At 34.4% G+C, this 19,085-nt stretch overlaps 1 protein-coding gene across 1 annotated transcript; it reads right to left on the reverse strand.

The window, feature by feature from the left end:
* Positions 1-8,308: 8,308 nt before the first annotated feature.
* LOC137833456 (disease resistance protein RPM1-like) lies at positions 8,309-16,569 on the reverse strand. Its single transcript, XM_068641804.1, has 3 exons — positions 14,894-16,569; positions 8,959-9,683; positions 8,309-8,646 (listed from the first exon to the last, which is right to left on the reverse strand). Exons 1-3 carry the CDS (start codon positions 16,567-16,569, stop codon positions 8,579-8,581), a joined length of 2,469 nt encoding a protein of 822 aa, XP_068497905.1. The 3' UTR covers positions 8,309-8,578.
* Between the last annotated feature and the right edge of the window lie 2,516 nt (positions 16,570-19,085).

The following is a 19,085-nucleotide window of genomic DNA, read 5'->3' on the forward strand; positions in this document are numbered from 1 at the left end:
CCTCTTACATTTATTGACAAGATTCTCATTTATAACCCTTGTTTTCCCCTTCTTCTCTTTGGGATTTTTTATTCCTATCCCTTTTTTCCAAAACTTCTAAGTTAACTATAATGTTCCCTTCAACCCCACCTGTTGCTCCTAACTGTTTTCCCAATTCCCATAATCTAATAGTTTCTACAGATCCATGTTTTAGCCAGAATAAACGATTGCAATTATTAATAGCCATGTCAGAAACTGAATTGCTAATTTGAGATAATGCTGAACTTAATTGCCTGCGTTCGACCCGCTTGTTGTTTTTGGTTGATTCGCCCACCCAGAAAACTCTTTTTTTCGTTGTATCCGCCGGTTTGAAAGGGTTCAGACCGTTGACTTGCATTATTTGGTTGTTCTTACCTTTTGCCAAATGTTGAAAACCTTCCCTTCTTTTCTCTTCGAACCCCATCTTTCTCTGCCCTTCGAACGGTAAATATGTATCCCTTATTTTGCCCCGATCTCGAAGCAATCTGATTTGGGCTCTGCTTATGGTTTTGTTCCTTGTTGACAATAGCTAGATGTTGATGTGTTTCGCCAATCTCCCCCACGGGTGACGAACATTGAGAGTCTTCCACCCTCGTAATTGACAGCATTGGATCCTCCTCACTCACCTTCGTTTTTCCCGACACCGATGATGCTTGATGGGATAAAACTCCTCCCTCTTTCTCTATCATCGCTGGCAAACACGGTGAAATACGCCTTCTTTCCTCTTCCGCCGCAATAGGGTTAGTTGAGATTGCGATAAATGCCTCATTACGAAGCTTCTCCTTGTAAGCGGTGGTTTCATTATTCCACGAATATCCAATTTGTTCTGATTCGCCTAAAGCTTGTGATGTTTCAGCGTTGATCTCATTGCCGTTAGATCCCTTCCTCATGTTCTCCTCATTCGTGCTTTCCATTGGGCCATTTTTATTAAAAAAGACATTGTGATTTCGATCTCTACACCCCCCTTCCTTTGCCCATTGGGTTATTTGGTTCGTGGCACTTTGGGCCGTTTTCGGAGGCCCAATCCCCTTTGCCACGTCTGTCCTATTTATGGCCGTTGGAACATCTAACCCTGGTTTTTCCTTTCCCAAAAAAGAGCCGCAAATGGGTGTCGAGGTAGCTCCTACGGAATTTTCCAAAAAAAGGCATATAACTTTGTAACGGTACAATTGGTACTAGTTCGGAACTCCGACGAAACTGTGCCGTCATTTCCACCGTTGGTTCATCTACGTCGCGGCTACCCGATTGTGCAGATGCGAGAGACGCAACTGACTCCGCCTCTGTTTCGATTCCCTCAGAATTCTCACCCCACTGGCATTGGCAAAGTTTGAGTTCTGGGATTGTGCATTCTTCCTCCACCGATATCTGATACAAATTCTCGTTAATCCTCATGTAGTTGGTTAATTTTGCCTCACATCCCACTGACACTCTAATTTTGAATCTTGCGTACTCGAGTTCTTCCAAGGCAGCGTTGCTTTATCAACCTCAATGAGTGTACCCATTAAAGCTGCAATGTGTTTGAAGCAATCTGTATTCCATAACTTCAATGGTAAACCCCTACATCTCACCCAAACCAATTTTTCCACCGCTACGAATTGATCTTCTCATGGAATGATGGTGTCAAACATTTCTTCAAACCATGCTTTATTCTCCTCTATCGCTTCTAGGATATTTGATTCGTTTTCCCCCAGCAATAGCACATGGAACCCACCCAGAAATTTGACCTTTATATGGCTGAAGCCTTCCAAAATAAAACATTCATTCAAACATGATACCTTACTTAGATCCGAAACTCTCCCAATGAAGCATTTTTTTAGCCACTCCCTGGAAGTTTCTTCTGCTCTAAAATGTATTGCCTGCACTCTTGCCCTGTTCTGTGATTGTTCACTATTACCTTTACCATTCTTAACTATATTTGCATACGTTTTTTCCTCCTTGGCCCTCCACTCTTTTTTAGGCTCTCTCCCCGACTCTATTACCTTCCCTTTCAACTTCATGTTCCACTCTTTTCTGGTTTCTGCTGATCTATTGTATTTCGGTCTGTTAGCCTTCTGTTTCCAGCTTCCAATCCATATTGTATTCAAATGGTTCTCTAGTTCCCTGATGTTCTGTACTCCCTGAAATCTCACAAATTCGAACCTTTGTTTCTTAATGTTCAGTCTTCTTGATATGAAAATATCGTTTACCCTACCCCATCTGCGAAAAATCCTCCACAAATCTGATTCTTTGATGTCTAAGGGAAAGTTAGAGAAGAAGAAAGGAATCCCTCAGGAGGGTCCTGGTCTCTCGAAAGCCATTTGTGATGCCGAAATAAAAATAGTAAAATATAAATTTGATATTATGAATTGCAAATGTTAGTTTTTGCTCCAATCTTATATGAATTATCCTAGCTAAGTTCACATGAATGCAGCAAAATGAGCTTTGAGGTATACCACCAAGTCAGACTTTTGGCCTTTGGTTTATGAAGGAAAATAGTGAAAATCTTCAAGATTATTCGTGTAGCGATTGGAATCATATGATATAAATAGTACAAGCAGATGTATGCAATTTCATTTGAGAGTGGATGTTTTTTTAGGTACTCAAAGAACTAAGATTTATTAAATATTTTCTAATAGCCATCTGTAACAAATCATTTTACTCAAAAAAACTTCAGTCAAACATGGACCAAAATCAAGATAAAGCAACTATTTTTAAAATATAATTAGATATTGTAAAATTAGTTAAGATTTTTTTTTAAAGATTTTTTTTTTTTGGATTTGTGTTCCTTGTAGTCTTTCGGATATCCAACAAAAATGGATGTAATGTCGTGAAGAGTAAATTTATTTCTAGAAGAGGATAAAGTTGTTACACAATCCAAACATTCAAAAGCTTCTAATGACCAATAATCAAGTTTGAATTCATATAGAACTATATATGATGGTTTTTAGTGTAGTATACTTGAGAGAAAACCATGGTAATTCGAAATACAACAATGTAAACATACTCTCCCCATAATTAAATTGGCAACTTGGATTGAAAAATTAAAACTCAAGCCACATTCAATAGATGTTGTTCTTTCAACTATTGAGTTTTGTTGAGTTCTCTCCATAAAAAAAAATTGATGTCGAGTGTCTTCTTCTATTAGAAAATCAATAAGAGCAAATTCATTATGAATCTCGGAACATTTAATCTTGGTCCCAAACTGATTTTTAACTATTTGAAAAATATATTTTATAACATTAGAACTTTAGAATTGTGTTTGAACAAATATATTAAAGTAAAAAGACTACAATTGTCCATCAGGGTTAAGCAAAAATGTTTAGATTTGTCATAAGGTCCTCAAATGTCATAATGTAATATATTAAATATTGATTCAAAAATATTATTGAGTGAAATGAAGGATAATTTTATAAACATAGAGTAAACTTTTGATAATTAAAGTAAAAAAAAAAGTATATAAAATATCAAAAGAACGACATTACTAAAAAGTTGAAGGACTTGACTTTATCCAAATTTAGAATGTCAAACAAAAACATTTTTTACAAGAATCAATATTGTGAAAAACATTATTTATATGTATTAAAGGAAATAGAGTTAACATTATTTTTTAAGAGAACTGAAGGAGACAATATGTAAAATCTTTCAATGATATTACCACCAACAATCTTACTCGAGTGAAACATTCATGATTCTTGGGCTAATAAGGTTGTTGGTTGTCCTATGTTTATCTTGCAATATAAGTTAAAAAGGTTGAAACTTGAGCTCCGAGACTGGAATAAAAATTCTTTTGGTAATGTTCACAATGCAGTTCTTCTTAAGCAGGGTATCCTCTTTGGTATTCAAAAAAACTTAGAGACTGCTAGTTTGTCTGATAGTGATGAGCTTCTTTGTCAAGAAAAGATTGCTAAGGAGGAGCTTGATCATGCTCTTCACTGTCAATATTTGTTTTGGAAAGAAAGGGCTAAGATGTTATGGTTCAAGGATGGAGATCGAAATACCGCTTTTTTCCATGCTGTGGTCAAAAGGAGAAATAATTCTAGTGGGATTCATCGTCTACGGATTGATAATGAGGTTACGGAGGATCCTAAAATCATTGAGGATCATATTTTGGACTTTTATAAAAATCTTTATGCTGAGTCTATTTCTAATGTTCTGGATACTGATAATATGGAAGATTTTATTGGTACTTATATTCCTGCGATGGTTTCCTCTAAAGAGAATATGATGTTGATTAAATGTCCTGATTTTTCTGAAATCAAGAATGTTGTTTTTAATCTTAACGGTAATAGTGCTCCTGGTCCTGATGGTTTTGGTGGTGTTTTCTATCATTCTTGCTGGGAAATTATTGGGACAGATGTTTGTAATGTTGTTCAACAGTTCTTTAAACAAAATTGGGTTCTCCCTGGAATGAACAGTAATGTGGTATCTCTTATTCCTAAGATTCAGGGTGCTGATTCCATTAAAGATTACAGGCCAATTGTTGTTGCTAATTTCAAATTTAAAATTATTTCCAAGATACTGGCGGATAGGCTTGCTCTTCTGGCTGCTAGAATCATTTCTCCTAATCAATATGGGTTTGTGCAGGGTAGACAGATTCAGGATTGCATTGGTATTGCTTCTGAAGCTATTAACATGCTTTCTAAAAAGGTTATAGGAGGTAATGTGGCTTACAAAGTTGATATTCATAAAGCTTTTGACACTCTGAGTTGGAAGTTCTTATTATTAGTTTTGAAACGCTTTGGTTTTCACCCCTCGTTTGTCAGTTGGATTAGTACAATTCTTCGTTCAGCTATGCTTTCTATCAGAATAAGTGGTAGTTTGGTGGGTTTTTTTCCCTGCAGTCGAGGTGTAAGACAAGGTGATCCATTGTCTCCTTTACTTTTCTGTCTTGCAGAGGAAGTTCTTAGTAGAGGTTCTCTAAGCTTGTGAATGATAAGAAGATTTTAAATATGGCTAGTCCGAAAGGTTATCTCACTCCCTCTCATATTTTGTATGCTGATTTTTTGTAGGGGGATATTAAGTCTCTTCGAAATTTGAGTACTTTTCTTAAAACATATGGTGATTTTTCTGGTCAATATATTAATAACTCTAAAAGTAGTTTCTTCACCATGGATAATTCTGCAAGATTTGTCACCAAAATTCAAAATATTCTTTCTTGTAGTCATGGTTGTTTGCCTTTCAATTATTTAGGAGTGCCTATCTTTGTTGGTGCTCCAAAGTGTCGGTTTCTTCAACCTTTGGCTGATAAAGTTAAATTGAAGCTAGCATCTTGGAAAGGTCAATCTCTTAGCATGATGGGTCGGATCCAGTTGGTCAATACAGTGATTACTGGATTTCTAGCTTATAGTTTTAATATATATAAATGGCCTGTTTCACTTATTAAGCAAGTTGAGCAGTGGTGTCGGAATTTTATTTGGACTGGTGATATTATGAAAAAAGGTATCGCTACCGTTAATTGGGCGAAAATTTGTTCACCTCTTGAGGATGGAGGCTTGAATATTATTAATCTTCATCATGAAAATAATGCATATCTTCTTAAGCTTGCTTGGAACTTTGCTTATAGCAACAAACCTTGGTCTTTACTCTTGAAAGCCAGAGTTCTTAAATCAAAATACGAGTTTAGAATGGTTTATAGATCCTCCTCTCTTTGGCTTGGAATTAAGCAATTTTATTCTATCATACTTGATTATACTTCTTGGACTGTTTGTACAGGTTCTTTTATTAATTTCTGGAATGATAAATGGTGTTCTACTACTTCTTTAGCAAATATTGCAGGGTTATCTGATGGGTCTAGCATTCCAGATACAGTCTCTCACTTTTGGTCAAGTTATGATTGGAATATTCCCTTATCTTTACAGCAGATGCCGCAGTTTTTTAATCATATCATGGTTAGAGAGGAACAAGATATTCCTAATTGGACTCTAGACGAGTCTGGTCGTTTCACTCTTAAATCGGCTAGGACTTTTTTCTTGGAACCAGGAGTTCCATGTGATTGGGGTAAGTTCATTTGGTCTTCATCTATTCCGCCTTCCAAAACTCTAGTACTCTGGAAAAAATTTTATGGGTGACTTCCTACGGATCAGCATATTCAGAATAAGGGTTTGCATATATGTTCTATGTGTACGCTTTGTGAAAAGCATGAAGAATCTATTCAACATCTATTTTTTGAATGTTATACTGCATTACATATTTGGAGTTGGGTTCGACAGATTTTTCTTACTTCTCATTTCTCTAATAAGGATGATCTTCTTTCTTTTATTAAGAGTGATGGTAGTCCTTTGGTTAAATTGATTAAGCTTATTGTGACAACCTTTTCTATATGGATGATATGGCGTATGAGGAATTATGCTAGATTTCAGGATAAGATTGAAGTTTCTAAGGCTATTTCGGTAATTAAAGATTTAACTTGTCTAGTGGGAAATTCGTCTAAAGCTTCAATGAAGAATGATATGTTGGATTTCAACGTGATTAAGTTTTTTGGTATTAAGACTCGTAGTGGGAAAGTTCTTCGTCCTCTTCCTGTTAGATGGGAATTTCCTTCACCAGGTTGGGTTAAAATTAACACGGATGGGGCTGCTAGGGGGTATCCTGGTCTTGCTACTTGTGAAGGTATTTTTCGTGGGAGTATGGGAGAATTTATTGGTGCTTTTTCAGGGTTTCTTGAAGTTCAAACTGCTTTGGTTGCTGAGTTTTATGGAGTTATACATGCTATGGAGGAAGCTCAAAAGATGGGACTTACTAAAGTTTGGCTTGAATGTGATTCGGTCTTGGTTTGTGCTGCGTTTACTGCTAGGACTAATGTTCCGTGGATGCTTCGTAATCGATGGAATTCTTGTCTTACTTACTGTGGGACAATCAGGTTTAGGGTTACTCATATTTTTCGGGAGGGGAATGCATGTGGTGATAAGTTGGCTAATTTAGGGTTCATTCATAGATAATCATTTCATTGGTATAATAGACTTTCATCTAGTCTGTTCTTAGAATTCTTTATGAATAGGTATAGTCTACCTATGTATCGTTTTTGTTAACATGTGGGTTTTGGTCTAGTCCCCCATATTTTTGTTTTTTCTTTTTTTTTCTTTTTTTTTTTAATAATACTTTTTTATGTGATGGCAGATGATTGTTGTTACTTGAGGTGTCAGCCTTGCTGAGATGTCAAGTTGCATAGTGATGCCTAACATGAAAACTTTTATAAAAAAAACATAAACTGAATAAAAAATTAGTTTTAATAAAGGTGATTAACAAATAACTATGGATCAATAAAATAATGATAGAAATTAAATTGAATTAAAGTACTTAAAAAATATTATAAAGCACTAATGTGAGAGAAATTTGAACAACACCAATAGCTGCTATATTAACAACAAATTGATTGGGTAATACAAGAGTTTTATTGGTGACATATTTATAAGATTAGAAATAAGATAAGGAAAAATAAGATAATATCATAATATGAATACTGACACTGACACATGAAATCAATTATTCATCTATCTTTAAACTAAGAATAGATAAAGATAATAGAAAAAACTAAATCACTGGAAAAATTACTAGTTTTCATCAATGACATCCACAAGAAAAAACAATAAAATTATTGAAATAAATGCCAAAAAAATCACTTATAATACTATATTATGATACTAGAATTTAAGTATGCTCAACCTCGCAAAACTAGTTGAATAAAGTGAGGTTTCTCCTTATTCATGAAACACATTAAATACAATTAAATTGAGGAATCAAACAAATTAGAACAATTATCTTTAACATATCGAAGAATCAAAATTAAATATAATGTAATTAAGGAATAAAAAAATAAAAATAAATCATAGCATTTTAATTCTCGAGATAAATTAATAAATATAATGAAGAAGACATCTTCAACACTATAAAAAAATCATTAAATAAAAAATAATTTTAAAAATAAAAAATAATTTATTACTATATTAATTAAATTAAATATTATTCTAAAAATTAAAAAAAAAATTATATCTAAATTAGTTTCTATTATTAATAAATAATTTTTAAATTAATATTTAATTAGGTAACAAGATTTTAGTTATGAATTTTAGAATCTAATTGAAAATAATATTGGTATTTTAGTTATGAATTTTAGAATCTAATTGAAAATAATATTGGTACTGAAGTCTATAGTTTGAGTGAGAAACTTTTTTCTTTAATGAAAACCCTAACTCCTTAAAAATTTACAATTAAGACAAGAATTACAGTATCTCCAATCATGTTGCTTTATCCGAATCCAATTATAGTCTTCCAATTTTGAAATGATCAAGAGAAAATAAGATAACTTATAGTAAAGTGAACAATTTATGAACTCATTGGAACAGGAGACAAGGGATCACAGAAATGAATATCCCTCAAAAATGCTACATTTTTATTCATTATATTATATTGCTTACTGATAAAAAAAAAAATGAACTTCAATTACATAAAACATCAAGTTGCAGTTAGGATTCTTCAACCCGAACTACAATTTAGAAACACATTTTGGAAAAGAAAAGAGAATGAGAAAGAAGGAAACTTAGAAAACATCATCAGAAAATGACGGGCCTTGCACTTTGATGCATCAAATCCAGAACCACCTTTTCAAGAGTCGCAAGAAAGGAAACTTGTGAGAATCTTCACTCACTCCTCCTAAAATTCACAATTGTACACAAGTGAGTGGAAGATATTAATAAAAGTTAGCACAATCAAATGTAGATAAATTTATAATGTGCCTGGATACTAAATTTACAGGAACTATACACTTTCACAAACACCACAAAAAGACTAAACTTCATCCTAAATCGCACGTTTCAAGTGTTTATCATGATCACACTTGTGAACATCTAAACTAAAAAACGAAATTCAAGAGTTGAGGTCAACACCTACCAATTCAAAAAAGCATAAAATATTAACACAAAAGAAGATTATAGTGGTGAAAATCTTAGAATGCTAAATACGTACCGTATATCACATATAGCCCATAATTGATGGTCCAGTGCTTGTTTTTACCAATGCGATCAATTTCTTCCACAAATTCAGTTGGCATACAAGGAACATCAAGAAATTTAAGTTTCTTCAGATGTTGAATGTCCACAGGTACACTTTTGAGTTTATCAAGGCATGTCAACTCAAAATATTCCAAAGAAGGCAGTGCTGTGTCATCAATACAGATCGAATTCAATTTCCCAAGATTTGAGAGATTTAGCTTCCTCAGTTTCTGGAACCCTCCAGCTCGAAAATGCAATATTTTACCTTCATAAGCGTAGGTTAAAGAGAGAACAGACAAACAAGGCATATCTTCTAGTGATTCCAACGGATCATTGGTTAAGTCAGATTTGCGCAAGGTCAATCTCTCAAGATTACGGAGTTGAGGAATCCAATTTGGTAACCTTTCTAACTTCATATCAAGGAAAAGCTTCTGAAGTTTAGAATTTCGTAACGTAATGTTCAAGTCAACTATTCTGCGGTCACCAGATGTTTCATTGAATGTTTTAATGCGTAGTGCCTGCAAGTGTTTCATCTCCTCTATTGAGGAGCAAAGAACATTGTTGTGGTCTCCGCTGAAACAAAGCACCCTCAGATCCCTTAACTGCTTTAGCTTTCCCACCTCTCTAATCGCCACTTCATCAAGCTCAATACGCACCTCTGGTATCTTTTGTAGCATTGTCATGCCTCCAATGTCCTTCCTGTTGATTTTGGCTTAATCCCAAGTCCCACATCGGTGGGTTCATTGTTTCCTCCTTCACTGTTATATATCCCAATTTGTAATATCTTCTCTCATAATAATAAAAGTGAGTTGTTTTTGCTGTGCTCGGAGATTAGGCTAAACAGGCCGAACTCCGTTAACAATTTTCGGGTGTGTTTTTCCTCTTTATCTCTTTTATTATTCCGCTTTATTTATTCAATATTATTTGTCGGGTAGCTCTGTTAGGGTTTTGTTTTAGTGGGAAAATTACCCGTTTTTCCCAACAAGTGGTATCAAGAGCCGAAGGTTCACCTTGGGTTGTTTGAAATTATTTGTAATATTGAATATTATATTGTGAGTCTCTAATGGCAAATAAAGATCAAGAAGGGAAGGCTCTGCAAGATGCAAATGTTGCAGAAAGCAAAAGTGATGTGTTGATTGTCTCGCTTTCAGCATCATTGCATCCAGATGAGTGGATATTGGATTCAGGTTGTACCTATCATATGTGTCCCATTCGGGAATGGTACTTTGATTTTCAAGAACTCGATGGCGGAGTTGTTTACATGGGTAATGATAATCCATGTAAGACAGTCGGGATAGGTTCAATCAAGTTGCGGAATCATGATGGATCCACCAGAATTTTGCGGGATGTACGGTACGTGCCAAAGATGAAGAAGAATCTCATCTCATTGGGGGCTTTAGAATCTAAAGGCCTAGTTGTGACGATGCGAGATGGAATTCTTAAAGCAACTTCAGGAGCACTTGTGATGATGAAAGGTGTGAGGAAGAACAATTTGTATTACTACCAAGGTAGTACAGTGGTGGGGACAGTAGCGGCAACAACTTCTAGCACTAAGAAGGATGCTGAGGCAACGAAGTTGTGGCATATGAGGTTGGGACATGCTGGAGAGAAATCCTTGCAAATTCTTACCAAGCAGGGACTGTTGAAAGGTACGAAGGCTTGCAAACTTGAATTTTGTGAGCATTGTGTTCTAGGAAAACAACGAAGAGTGAAGTTTGGCACTGCAATTCACAATACCAAGGGTATTCTGGATTATGTGCATTCAGATGTGTGGGGACCTGCCAAGACTCCGTCAATCGGAGGTAGGCATTATTTTGTCACTTTTGTTGATGATTTTTCCAGGAGAGTTTGGGTGTTTACTATGAAGAACAAAAATGATGTGCTTGAAATTTTCCTTAAATGGAAAGCTCAAGTTGAAAACCAGACAGGAAGGAAGATTAAGGTTCTCCGAACAGACAATGGAGGAGAATACAAGAGTGATCCGTTCCTGAAGGTATGCCAAGATTGTGGCATAGTTCGGCACTTCACTGTTAGAAAAACACCACAGCAGAATGGGGTTTCGGAGCGTATGAACAAGACACTTGTGGAGAAAGTTCGTTGTATGTTGTCTAATGCTGAGTTAGGCAGAGAGTTTTGGGCTGAGGCTGTGACATACGCTCAACATCTCGTCAATCGTTTGCCATCATTTGCTATAGATGGCAAAACCCCGTTAGAGGTATGGTCTGGAAAACCTGCAACTGATTATGATTCTTTGCATGTTTTTGGTTCTATTGCATATTATCATGTGATTGAATCAAAGTTGGATCCACGGGCAAAGAAAGCTCTTTTCATGGGCTTTAGTCCTGGAGTGAAGGGATACCGTTTGTGGTGTCTAGAGGCAAAGAAGACGATTATCAGCAGGGATGTTACCTTTGATGAATCTGCCATGTTAAAGAAGGTAAATCCAGAAGGAGCTGATAGTACTCCGCAACAGGTGGAGTATGCCCGGAAGCAGGTGGAGTTTGAGCCGACAGTGGTGATCCCAACACGAAATACCACAAGTGACTCTCCTATGGCAGAAGAAGAGTCAGATGAGGAAGAGGTTCCTACCCAAGAATCTCAACAGCAATCAGCGCCAATTGCAGTTAGAAGACAGAGACGAGATATTCAGAAGCCTGCTCGTTTCATGGATATGGTTGCCTATGCACTTCCAGTTGTTGATGACATTCCATCCACTTACCCAGAAGCTATTCTGAGTTCAGAGAGTGGTAATTGGACAGGTGCGATGGAAGAGGAGATGCAGTCTTTGAAGAAGAACAAGACGTGGAAGCTGGCACAATTACCAAAAGGTAAAAAGGCAATTGGGTGCAAATGGGTATTTGCAAAGAAAGAAGGATTTCCTAATAAAGAAGATGTTCGCTACAAGGCAAGGTTGGTTGCTAAAGGCTTTGCTCAGAGGGAGGGAATTGATTATAATGAGGTATTTTCTCCAGTTGTAAAACATTCCTCCATTCGAATTTTGTTGGCCTTGGTAGCACAGTTGAATTTGGAGCTTGCTCAACTTGATGTAAAGACCGCATTCCTACACGGTGATTTGGAGGAGGAAATCTATATGACTCAACCATAAGGATACAAGGTTGATGGTAAAGAAGATTGAGTTTGTGATAGCTGTCGTTTTGCTGTCAAATTAATATGATTCTAGCGTAGACTTGTCTAACACTAGAGAGATGATAGTATAATTGTGGACAAATGTCCCCAAGTCGTCTCCCAACGAATCCAATAGTAAAATCAGTTTATCAGGGTTTAAAATCTATCTGCAGACAATAAAAGTTAGCAATAACAATAAAGATAAAAAAGGGGTTTGAGATAGTTGTGCAAAAAATATAAAAGAGACTAAAATAGCAAATAAAAAGCGGTTGATCCCAAGTTCTTCCACCATTGAATTCTTCACAGGTTCTCTAAAGATTAATCTTTTCTCAATCCTCCAACAGAGCTAAACCAGATTGAACATGCGCCAATCTAATTCAACTGAAACTCACCAGTAAAGCATGCGTCTACTAGTTTAATCAATACCCACTTTGTTCCATGCGTATACTCCATGGGAATGCTTACCTCCTCTCCCTTGAATCATGCGCCCAAGAAATTAATTAGAACAATGCGAACTAACTAAGAAACCAAAGTTTAAGATAAGGAAGACTCTCAATCATGCGTTCAAGTACAACCTCTCACAAAAACTAGTTTTCCAGGAGATTAGACAATAAAAACAACTACTATAGAGAATTAAAAATAGAAACTTTTATTGAACGAAACCTCAGAGCTCAATGGGAAATTACAGAGGAATCAACCAAAAAGGTTTAGCCTTCCATGCGGAGGCAAAACAAAAGAATTGTAAAGAAGAAAAGAAACTAAGAAAACCCTATGAAGCTCCTCCTTTTCTCCTTGATGCTTGTGTCCTTTTATAGGCTTTTATGCTCCAAGGATCTTGAGAGAATATTGTAGTTTATATTTTGTTAACCGTTTCCAAGTTTCCATCTTTCCAGAATTCCTGTATTTTGCAAAAGATTTGCTTCCAATTCTGTTTCTGAGATATTTTAGATTTTATTTTCTCTTTCTTCTCCTCAGAATTTGTTTTCTGTTTTGGTTCAAGAAGCAACTTGGACTTTTGCATATTTGGCCCATTCACAAAGGTAGATGCTTCCTCCGGATAATTTACTCTAAAAACACAAAATTAACAATAATAATAGTTAAGGCCCAAATAAACCAATTATAAGAATATTAATTAAAACAATGAATTTATTTATTATTATAGTCCAATAATCTATGAATAAGGCTAGTGAGTGTGAATAAATATATGCTCATCAGTTTGTAAACTTAGCAAATCGTTGTACGGACTGAAACAATCTCCGAGACAGTGGTACAAACGATTTGATAAGTTCATGAAAGATCAGAAGTACAAGAGAAGCAAATATGATCACTGTGTGTATTTGCGCAGACTTGAAGATGGTTCCTACATTTACTTACTCTTATATGTTGATGATATGCTGATTGCAGCAAAGAGCCAAGTTGAGATTGACAGGTTAAAGGCTCAGTTGAGTAAAGAGTTCGAGATGAAGGATTTGGGGGAAGCCAAGAAGATTCTCGGCATGGAGATAAACAGGGACAGAGAGAGGGGAAAACTTTGGCTGTCACAGAAGCAGTATTTGCAGAAGGTACTACAACGTTTTGGTATACACGAAGATACAAAACCTGTAAGTACCCCACTTGCTCCTCATTTGAAATTGAGTAGTCATTTATCTCCGACGACTGATGAAGAACGAGAATACATGGCGAAAGTCCCATATGCAAATGCAGTTGGAAGCTTGATGTATGCAATGGTGTGTACAAGACCGGATATTTCACAGGCTGTGAGTGTTGTTAGCAGGTACATGCATAATCCGGGCAAGGGTCATTGGCAAGCTGTGAGATGGATTCTACGGTACCTCCAAAGTACCTTAGATGTTGGATTGGCATTTGAGCAAGATGAATCACTTGGTCAATGCATAGTTGGATATTGTGATTCTAATTATGCAGGTGATTTGGATAAGCGACAGTCAACAACTGGCTATTTGTTCACTTTAGCAAAAGTGCCAGTCAATTGGAAGTCTACCTTGCAGTCTACGGTGGCTTTGTCTACGACAGAGGCAAAGTATATGGCGATTACAGAGGCTGTGAAGGAAGCAATTTGGCTTCATGGGTTGCTTAAAGACTTGGGAGTTGGTCAAAAACAACTTGAGTTATATTCTGACAGTCAGAGTGCTATTCATTTAGCAAAGAATCAAGTCTTTCATGCACGGACGAAGCACATTGATGTTCGCTATCACTTTGTGCGTGAGATTCTCGAAGAAGATGAGATTGTTCTCCAGAAGATTCACACTACGGAGAATCCTGCAGATATGCTCACCAAGGTGGTTACAAGGACCAAGTTTGAACACTGTTTTAGACTTGGTTAATATCTTGCACATTTGAAGTTGGCGCCCGGAGGCGCAAATTTGAAGCAATGTAAAGTTTGTTTTTGTTATGTTTTGAGAAAATTTGTTTTAGGTGGGACTTGAAATTAAGCTAAGGTGGAGATTTGTTGATTTTGGCTTAATCCCAAGTCCCACATCGGTGGGTTCATTATTTGGGAAGGAGGTTTGAGGGTTATAAATTAAACTCTCCTCCTTCACTGTTATATATCCCAATTTGTAATATCTTCTCTCATAATAATAAAAGTGAGTTGTTTTTGCTGTGCTCGGAGATTAGGCTAAACAGGCCGAACTCCGTTAACAATTTTCGGGTGTGTTTTTCCTCTTTATCTCTTTTATTATTCCGCTTTATTTATTCAATATTATTTGTCGGGTAGCTCTGTTAGGGTTTTGTTTTAGTGGGAAAATTACTGTTTTTCCCAACACTTCCATTTAATTGAAGAAGAAGCACGGTCAGGTGTCAGAAGATACCGTAACTTTCGGAGCTTGGTGATCTCCTTTGGAATCTTACACACTTTTGTGTCTCGTATATCCAAGGTTTCCAAGTTCAGGAGCTTACCAATGGATTTTGGAAGACTTTCTATCAGTGTTCCCCTAAAGCTTAAATACCTCGGGTGGATTAAAGTTCCTAACATTTTAGGAACACAAGGTAATCCAGAATCTTCGTAATCAAGTACCTTCAATGGCATATAATTTTTAAGAATCTTGCTTTCAAATTCGACAAACCATGATTCTTCTTGTTTTTCTGGAATGATTATAATTGACCGAATGAGTGAGGTTTCAGTACTTCTAATTACATCATTGGTTGCAATTGTCAGACGTCGAACCAACCCACTTGACTCAGATTGATCATCCCCACCACCACCAATATACTCGCCAAAACAAGTATTCTTGACTTTTGCACGGATCATGTCGTGTATTAAATCATGAACACGACATTTTATAAATTTATCTTCAAAGCTAATTGAAGACACTTGCACCAAATTTCTCTGGACCAACCCTAATAAATATTCATTTGCAACTTCTTCTAAAGATTTCGGGGTATCAGGTGTAACAAATCTCTCAGCTACCCACTGCCTAACCAATCTATCAGATTTAATTTCATAGCCTTCCGGATACATTCCGAAATACAATAAACATGATCTGAGATTGATTGGCAAATCATCATAACTCCAACCTATAACTTCTCTTATACCGTTTAAGTTACGATTCCTCTTGAAGTTTTCACAAAACTTTCTCCATTCAGAGGCACTTTCGTCCTTTAGTTGACTCAAAAGACCACCAACGACCACAATTGCTAGAGGTAAACCTTTACACTTCCTAAGAATTTCAAGAGACACATTTTTAAGTTCATCGTGACAATGTCCTTCAGAACCATAACGTGCCTTCTTGTGGAGCAATTTCAAAGATTCTTCTTCACTTAGAGGTTTATCATGGTTATATACTTGAACAATAGAAGAAGTCTTACAAAAGTCTGCAACTTTCACGTTTCTTGTTGTGATTATTATCCTACTTTTATTTTTATCATCAATCAAAACAGATTGAATGTCATCCCAAAAATTTTCATTCCATACGTCATCAAATAAGACAACATACCTCTTCTTGCGCAAGCGATCTCTGACTTCTTTTTTCAAGGAGTCTTCATCCATATTAGAAATTTCAGAAGGTGGATTCTCCTTTCTTTCTTTGCAAAGTTTGAGTATCATATTTATCAACAGTCCTTTTACTGTGTAGCGTCGATGGACTCTGATCATTGTATGGCACACAAAGTCGTCATGGACCTTGTCAAAAACATGCTTGGCAAGAGTGGTTTTTCCAACTCCTGGAATACCCACAACCGTAATCACAGTGCGTTCTTCTTGTCCCTCTTTCAACCAACCTCTCAATTTGGCTGTAGGTCCAACAAGGCCAACAACCTCCTCTTGCGTCTCCAGATCATCTACATGGTAGTGCAATGAATTCCATTTATTTTCTCCAGAAGTGCTTGATCTTGGCTCTTGACTATTTTTGCTTTTAATACCTTTAACCTTACGTGCTATTTGAAATCGAGGGATCAGAGTTCGGATGCAGTGAAAAGTCTTAGGGTTTGTTTGCTTCCACATGAGTACTATTCACGAAGACAGAAATGAGAAGCATCTTCTTGTTTGTTTCCAGTGATGCATGAAGGAGAGGAGAAGTGGAAATGGAAAGTTGAAGAGTTTTTGGTTCTTCTCACTCATGAAGAGAAAGTTGAAGAGAAGAGGAGAAAGTTAAATAGATTTATCTAAATTACGTTTTTACCCTTAATATATATAATAAAAAATAATTAAAATCATTTAACTTTTCTAATATTTTTAAATAAACTGTACATACCAAATAAATAATAATAATAATGTAAAGTCTTACTAATACTAATAATATAAATATTAAAATAATAATAATATTTAATATTAATTTATAAAATAATAATAATAAATGCAAATCAAATAATTTTAATAAAGAACAATAACAATAATAATATTAATTATTTTTATTTTATTTTATTTTATTTATATTAAATATTAATAATTTTATTAATAATATATATATATATAATTATTTATAAAAAATAAATTTATATAATAATAAATAATATTAATCATCTAAAATACTTAATTAATTTTTTATATATTTCTATATATATAACATAACATAATTTAAAAATTCACATATAATATTAAAATTATTTAAATAAATTAACTTAAATAAAAAATAAATTTTAATTAATAAAATTATACTTTAATTTTAAATTATAATTAACTAAAATATAAAATAGGATTAATCATTATTTATTCTTTTTTATATACAAGGGTAAAATTGTAATCTTACAAACTTTACTATTCAAAATAATTTATAATATTCTTACAACTATCATATCACTCACAAATTTCAATAAACTTTCCTCACACATCCACTCTAACATACCCCAATCCAAACAACCTCAACTTTCTTCCCACTTCCACTCTCACTCACTCTCAACTTTCCACTCCCCCACACTCTCTAATCCAAACACACCCTTAGGGCTTGTTTGCTTCTAGGGGTGGCACTGTAGGCACAGACGGATGTTGGGTGCCACCCCCGTTTGAATTTGTAGTTGGGTGAGGGTGAGGGTGAGGGTGAGAAGAAAGTTGGGCAAAATAAGGGTCTTCTGAGAAGTGAAGAGAAAGGAGAGGGTGAGTGAGTGAGTGCCACGTAGGATGGAGTGAAATATCATTTGTGCCCTCACTTTCATTTTAGACGTATGTGCATCGTAAGTGAAGCATGCATGAGCATCTGTGAAAACGAAACTCAGAAACCTCACAAATCTCACAAAGCAGAGCAGAGGCAATTCAGTTGTTCACAAAGCACATACATAGAGAGTCTGGTGGTTCATGTGTGCCCTGGGTTATGTTTTTTTTTTTATTTCAGTTTGAACCTAATCGATTATTTCAGCTTTATGTTTGCTCACATAATCGATTATCTGAAAATTTTTGGCAACCATAATCGATTATGGGTCATGTGTTATTTTGACCATAATCGATTATGTTACAAGCATAATCGATTATGGGTCATGTGTTATTTTGACCATAATCGATTATGAAACTAACATAATCGATTATGTTAGTTTTTGCACTACAAGCATAATCGATTATGTCTGTGGATAATCGATTATGTGATTTTTTTGAAGGGAACTGATAATCGATTATGTTCATAAGTTTAAATTTTCTTTCAAATTGAATTTGTTTAAATTATTTGAAAGTAATTATTGATGTTAATTACTTTGTAATTTTAGATCTAAATATTTAGGAGAAATTTACTAATTATATTAGTAAATTAATTATTGTGATAAGTTATTTGTGTAATTGTATACTGGAAGGAAAGATTATATTGAAATATGAATATTTATGTTGTTACAGATGAATTCAAATTATAAATATGAATACGTATTTTAAAAATAATAATAATGTTTAGTGTTTCTTTTCTTAGCTTATACATAAATTATTAATCTTATAATTAAAATATTATAAAAAAGGTTGTAGTAATTAAAAACACAGTCAAGGTTTAGAGAAGAAAATGATAAAATTATACTTATATTTAAAATTATATTTAATTATTTCTTTGAATTTTACATTTTTTATTTTATTTATAAATACAAATTTAAATTATTTTAATTAACTAAAATATGCATAAAATTAATAATTACTGTAAATAGTTATTAGTGTTTAAAAATTAAATTGTTTATAAGAAATAGTTTTTTATTTGTAAATAATATTTTTAGGGTTTAGGGTTAGTTAATATTTTTTTAGATTGAACATAAATTCATATTTCATTTCTATATTCTATTTTTTAATTCATTTTAATTTTATATTATTTTTTAAGTTATAATTGAAACCTACAATTATTTTAATTATGAAAATTATGTACAAAATAATAATCATTTTTTTAAGTATACTTTATTATTATATATAATGTAATAGAAATTAAATAATATAATACTAATTATTTTAATTAACTTAAATATCCTTTAAACTAATTAATATTTCATTTTCCTATTTATTTATATACAAGGGTAAATTTGTAATCTTACAATTTACACTATTCAAAATATATTAAAATACTC

Source organism: Phaseolus vulgaris, chromosome 6 (genome assembly GCF_000499845.2).
Source record: "Phaseolus vulgaris cultivar G19833 chromosome 6, P. vulgaris v2.0, whole genome shotgun sequence".
NCBI classification, from domain to species: domain Eukaryota; kingdom Viridiplantae; phylum Streptophyta; class Magnoliopsida; order Fabales; family Fabaceae; genus Phaseolus; species Phaseolus vulgaris.